This window comes from Solanum tuberosum, unplaced genomic scaffold, assembly GCF_000226075.1.
Source record: "Solanum tuberosum cultivar DM 1-3 516 R44 unplaced genomic scaffold, SolTub_3.0 scf00118, whole genome shotgun sequence".
Taxonomy (NCBI): Eukaryota; Viridiplantae; Streptophyta; class Magnoliopsida; order Solanales; family Solanaceae; genus Solanum; species Solanum tuberosum.
This window is the reverse complement of record NW_006239043.1, coordinates 1,401,254-1,407,873: the sequence shown is the minus strand read 5'-3', so window position 1 is coordinate 1,407,873 and position 6,620 is coordinate 1,401,254. Positions and strand designations below refer to the sequence as shown.

Sequence of the window (6,620 nt, the reverse complement as noted above, 5' to 3'; positions counted from 1 at the left end):
TTTTATGAAGAGTCGTTCTGAAGTGTTTACTCACTTTTGTGCCTTCTATGCTGAAGTCAAAACACAATTCAATGCTTCGGTACGTATTCTAAGGAGTGACAATGCTAAAGAATATATGTCAGAATCATTTCAATCATACATGAGACAACACGGTATTCTCCACCAGTCTTCATGTGTTGATACACCCTCTCAAAATGGAGTTGCTGAGAGGAAGAATAGGCATCTACTTGAGACAACTCGAGCACTTTTGTTCCAAATGAAGGTTCCTAAACAGTTTTGGGCAGATGCAGTCTCTACGGCTTGTTTTCTGATTAATCGTATGCCATCCACTGTTCTTGCTGGTAATGTGCCTTACAGTGTTCTGTTTCCAAACAAGTCACTATTTCCAGTAGAACCTAAGGTGTTTGGAAGCACTTGTTATGTTCGAGATGTTCGACCATCTGTCACTAAGTTGGATCCAAAGGCATTGAAGTGCGTTTTTTTGGGTTATTCTCGTCTTCAGAAGGGGTATCGATGTTATTCTGCTGAACTTGGCAAATATTTGGTATCAACTGATGTGGTATTTTCAGAGACTACACCTTTCTTTTATGCACCTCCTATTTCTACAAGTCAAGGGGAGGAAGATGAGTGGTTAGTCTATGAGGTCACCCGTGTTTTGACAGAAGAATCAAATATTGTCCCTCCATCTCTCAGATCATCTATTGAGGATCAATCGGATACTGTACCATCAGCTCCTGCACCATCTACGGTAGTAAGACCTCCGGTTGTACAAGTTTACTCGAGGAGGCGAGAGGCCATTGATACATGTTCTGCACCAGTCCCTTTGTCATCAGATCCTCATTTGTCTGATCTTCCAGAAGATCTTGATCTCCCTATTGCTATTCGCAAAGGTACACGTAGTTGCAAATCTCCATACTCCATTGCTAATTTTGTTTCCTATGGTCATTTATCCTCTATGTCTAGATCTTTGATTGTTTCTCTAGACTCTATCGTTGTTCCTAAGACAGTTAAGGAAGCCTTGAGTCACACTGGATGGTATAATGCAATGCTTGAGGAGATACATGCACTAGATGAGAATCACACTTGGGACTTGGTGGATTTACCAAAAGGAAAGAAGGCAGTGGGATGCAAATGGGTCTTTGCGGTCAAAGTTAATCCAGATGGCTCTGTGGCTAGACTTAAGGCTCGACTAGTGGCTAAAGGATATGCTCAGACTTATGGGGTGGATTATTCAGACACATTTTCTCCGGTGGCTAAACTCACTTCTGTTCGCTTATTTATTTCCTTAGCTGCATCTAAGAATTGGCCGTTGCACCAACTAGATATCAAGAATGCATTTCTTCATGGTGATCTCCAAGAAGAAGTGTATATGGAGCAACCACCTGGATTTGTTGCTCAGGGGGAGTATGGTAAAGTTTGTCACCTAAAGAAATCCTTGTATGGTTTGAAACAAAGCCCTCGTGCTTGGTTTGGCAAATTCAGTGAAGTAGTTCAGGAATTTGGGCTAAAAAAGAGCATGTGTGATCACTCAAGGGCTGAAAAAGAGCATGTGTGATCACTCAGTCTTTTATAAACAATCAACAATTGGCATTATTCTTCTTGTGGTATATGTTGATGACATTGTTATTACAGGAAGTGATTATTCGGGGATCTCTTCACTCAAGTCATTCTTGCATACTAAATTCCACACAAAAGATTTGGGACAACTAAAATATTTTTTGGGAGTAGAAGTAACTAGAAGCAAGAAGGGAATCTTTCTATCTCAGAGAAAGTATATCCTTGACCTACTTGTGGAAACTGGAAAGTCCGCAGCCAAACCTTGTAGTACTCCAATGGTCCCTAATGTGCATCTGACCCGTGATGATGGTAGCCCCTTTGATGATCCAGAGAGATATATGAGGTTAGTAGGGAAACTAAACTATCTCACTGTAACACGTCCAGATATTGCTTTTGCAGTGAGTGTTGTTAGTCAATTCATGTCTGCACCTACAGTCAAACATTGGGAAGCCTTGGAACAGATCTTATGCTACTTGAAAAGATCCCCTGGACTTGGCATTTTATATGGTAACCACGGACATACTCACATTGAGTGCTTTGCTGATGCTGATTGGGCTGGATGTAAAACCAATAGACGATCTACTACTGGTTATTGTGTCTTTGTTGGTGGTAATTTGGTGTCATGGAGAAGTAAGAAACAAGGTGTTGTATCGCGATCCAGTGCAGAATCTGAATATAGAGCTATGGCGCAATCCACATGTGAGATCATGTGGATACATCACATATTGACAGAAATTGGAATGAGACATTCTACACCAGCAAAACTCTGGTGTGATAATCAAGCTGCTCTTCACATTCTAAACCAACAAAAATCTGGTGTGATAATCAAGCTGCTCTTCATATTGCCTCAAATCCTGTGTATCACGAAAGAACAAAGCATATCGAGGTAGATTGTCACTTTATTCGTGAGAAGATCCAAGATAACTTGATTTCCACCGGTTATGTAAAGACAGGAGAGCAACTAGCTGATTTGTTCACAAAGGCGTTAAATGGAGCTCGAGTTAATTATCTTTGTGACAAGCTGGGCATGATCAACATCAATGCTCCAGCTTGAGGAGGAGTGTTATAGAATATAATAAGTGTAAATATTATATCTTCCATATATAGCTAATTTAATTATAGGAGCAGATTCTTAGTTGATTTACTTTGATTAGTTTTCCTTTCATAGAAGCATAGTATTTGTATAAGTATCTTGTCTTGATGAATAGAAAGAAACAAGTCATTCTCCATATAATATAAGTTACAGTGAAAAAATAGACCTTTAACTCTATGGTCCCAAGGGCATGTTGCACCTTCAAGACTGTCTAGGCATGTTCCTGATGCTTGGACTTGGTTTTGAAACCCAACCATTGGATAGCCAGTACCTGAGAGAGAGAATACAATGCAATCGAATCATTAACTATATATGTTGCTTGTACGTCGCATGATGAAAAAATTAACTAACCATTGTTTCTCCACCCATAAGAAAGATACTTCAATATGGAAGTGTTTATTATTCCGCTTACGCATTTTCCACCAGCATCATTTGTTGATTCTTGTATCTCCTCTAGTGAACAAAGAAAGTAGAGTAAAGTGAAAGAAAGTAAATTTGAAGCAATTTAATTATGAGCAATTAATTATTACCCTGGGTTCTGAAAATGGCGAGGACGAATGAAGGTGTAGAGCGAAATCCAATGAAGTCATTAAGGGCATTGCCAGGAGTGCCATTAGGAACTCGATCATCGATCCTATAAATAACCTTGCGTTGACTTGGATACCACGTAAAATCAGCAAATTCATGTTGTCTCCCAAAGGTAACTGCATCTTCCCCTAAGTTTGAGTCATCCCTTTCAGAAAAGGTAATTGAACGTTTGAACACTCGTTCTAGTTTTAGTGTCACCTAAATTTAATACACATATTAAGATTTGATTTAATTTGTCATTCAAAATCTAAAAGAGAACTAAACATACATATGATTTATCTATCATATTGTACTATTAATTATACGTACTCATATATGGTATGATTAATAATATCATAACTAATAGTACTATATGTATAATTAATTAGTGAAAATCTACCAAACGATCGATCCGATGATATATATTAACAAAAGTAGATATATACCTGTGAAACAACTCCAAGAACACCTAGTGACACTCTAACAGCATTCAAGTCGGGGCTACCATTTTCCAATATACGGACTTTAGCATAATTATTTGCCGCATCAGCTGGTGTAACAATTCGAAGTTGTACAATATAATCATGTACCGAACTTCCCAAACCCCAGAGAGAACTTCCATGAGCTCCGGTCCCAATTAAGCCACCAATCGTTAAACCCCACCAGTAAGGCGTGTAAGGCAGGACCAAACCTGCTTTACCTGCCTCACTAATTAGTTGTCTCAATGTCACCCCACTTTCAACGGTGATCATCATGTTTTCTTGATCGATTTTTATGATTTTATTTAGGAATTTTGTACTTATAAGTAACCCGTCTTGATCACCATTGTCTAGACATACCAATTTGGGTATGCTATGAGAAAATCGAGTTGCGATTTTCATTTTTCGATTTTCCCTTGTTGCATTTGCTACTATAGAAATGACTTCTTCTTCTGTGGTTGGAAAAACAGCTTGAGCTGCCTTGCAAATGGTTCGATCTGGGAAGGCGCCATAAGTGTTTGTAATGGTGCAATTAAAATTTGTTTTGTATGAACATTTTATGGGATCTTCAGGTGGGCTAGAATTCACTAAGTAGATCATAAAGAAAATCAAACTTAGTTTTATGATTTTTGTGTCATTCATGGCTAGTACAGAGAATTGATGAAATAATTATAGAAGAATATGAATGATGTGTCTACGCAACTAACACCTAGCTACTTATATAAGTTTTTTTTTATAAAAAAAATAAATTGTGGGGGGGACTTTTGAATCCACTAACTTGTAAGAATAAAAAAACAATTTACATAATTAGTATCAGTAATGTGAGAAATATAACTGTCACTAATTAATTATATGTGTAGACGTCAAAGTGAGGAGGTGAGAGAGGTTGATTATAAAAGATATGAGGAGATTGAGGTAGAGGTAGATCAAAAAAGTATTGGGGAGAGGTGATTAGAAATTACATAATTTTATGTTACCGAAGATATAACCTTAGATAGAAGAGTATAGAAGACTCATATTAAGATAGAAGGTTTGTAGGTAATAGAGGTTGTTTCACTTTTTGAGGGATTAAACTTTTTTGTGTTGGTTATTGTACTAGCAATATTATTGTAGCTCTTGTAGGTAAAAGGAAATTAAGGCAAAACAAAACTCTTTTTTTCACCCCAATCTCTTAATAGATGAATGTTGTGCCATGTCAAATTAAAAGAAGACTTTCTCCATTTTGTATTTAAAATTTGTATTGCAATAGTGACATGCCATTCCATCATTTTGTTTCTAATAGAATAATGGAAAACATCCTTAAATTTGGCTTGAATTATTACTTTGATTTTTTAACTATTGACAATCTTAAAAATATCTCCATCTATTTGACTAATTGAACTTAAATACACCCCCGATCTACCATATGACATAACAAATGGTCTCAAATTCTTGTCGAAGCGTGAGACTCTTAACAAAATATCGAGTGAAGTGTTGAAAACATCCATAAACTTGACGAGAATTTAGGGGTGTATTTCACCCATGTGGCAAGATCAGAAGTGTATTTAAGTTCATAATTAGTCAAATAGAGGAGTGTTCTTTATAAGGTTGTCAATAGTTCGAAGTCAAAACTAATAATTCATGTCGAATTTAAGATGTTCACACTACTTCTCTCTTTGTTTTTTAATTCATGTTGATGTTAAAGTTGAAGTGAAGAGATATAATTCCTAGAAGATAGGACCATTTTATACTAAACAAGTATCATAATATAGGTGTAAAGACATTAGACATAGCATATTTTCTTTAATTTTATTTGGGTCAAACACATCCTTTTTAACTTGCTTTTAAATTTCAACAATCTTGTTCCATTTTAACACTCCAATCTATTTTTCCTGTATCATTTAATTAAACACAAAATACTAATCGGACAGATTGATGAGATATTATTCCCTTTTTAAAGCGCGTAAGGAATTCTTTTTAATGTTACTATATATATATATATATATATCCCTTTTTAAAGCGCGTAAGGAATCCTTTTTAATGTTATTAGAAATCATTCATAAACATGAATCATAACCTTGAATCCATAAATTCAAATTCAAGAAAAATCAGGAGCCAAGTCTAGGAAGTTTTCAGAGTCTTTTCAAGAAGTCTTTTGCAAATGCTTTTAACCTTGTTTTAAGACTTAAAATTCAAGTTGAGTAAAGAGTAAAGAGTATAGATTGAAGTTCATTTCTTCAAAAAGTATATGGGGACTAAGTATTCCCAAAGAGATTTAAAATATTTTTCACATTTAAATAAGAATGGAAACTGAGATTTCCAAAGAGCCTTCAGGCTAGTTTTCAGAAAAGAGTAATAGCTTTCTAAATAAAGCAAGCAGGGAAACTGAGATTTCCAAGATAGTCTTTGAGCTAAGTTTTTGAGCACTAATCTCAAATCACAGAAGAAGTATGTTTTTAAACATAAGAGCTAATATTATATTTTTGGGAGTAGTATTGAGCACCGATATGGGGATGCGAGTTCACATTAACTCAAGTCTCCATAAACCATGTAGCCATCATGGGTACAAAATAGATACTTTTTAGATGAATCCTTTTCACATTAGACTAGTGAATCCACTTAGTAGTTCAGGTCTTATACCATGGCAAGGTATAGGATGACCCGGGCAGCGTGGGGCTAATAACGTTGTATCATCACTATAGTTCTTAAGTGATGGTTGTCGGTTAGAGAAACTCCCACAACAGTAATTGCATGGTTCCTCAAGGGGTTCTGCTTAGTATGGATGGGGGTATGAGACTTCATTCATGCATTTCACAAGTAGACTTTGAGAGGGATCATGATATGTCTTTTATATTTTTATGATTACGAGTTGACAACATGTTTTAAACAATTTTATTTTTCTTTATATTGCACTTGTTTTAAACTGCTTTATAATGAAATAAGTT

At 35.9% G+C, this 6,620-nt stretch overlaps 1 protein-coding gene across 1 annotated transcript; it reads right to left on the bottom strand.

The window, feature by feature from the left end:
• Positions 1-3,154: 3,154 nt before the first annotated feature.
• LOC102603855 (probable L-gulonolactone oxidase 6) lies at positions 3,155-4,353 on the bottom strand. Its single transcript, XM_006350207.2, has 2 exons — positions 3,664-4,353; positions 3,155-3,436 (listed from the first exon to the last, which is right to left on the bottom strand). Exons 1-2 carry the CDS (start codon positions 4,336-4,338, stop codon positions 3,170-3,172), a joined length of 942 nt encoding a protein of 313 aa, XP_006350269.1. The 5' UTR covers positions 4,339-4,353; the 3' UTR covers positions 3,155-3,169.
• Positions 4,354-6,620: the final 2,267 nt, after the last annotated feature.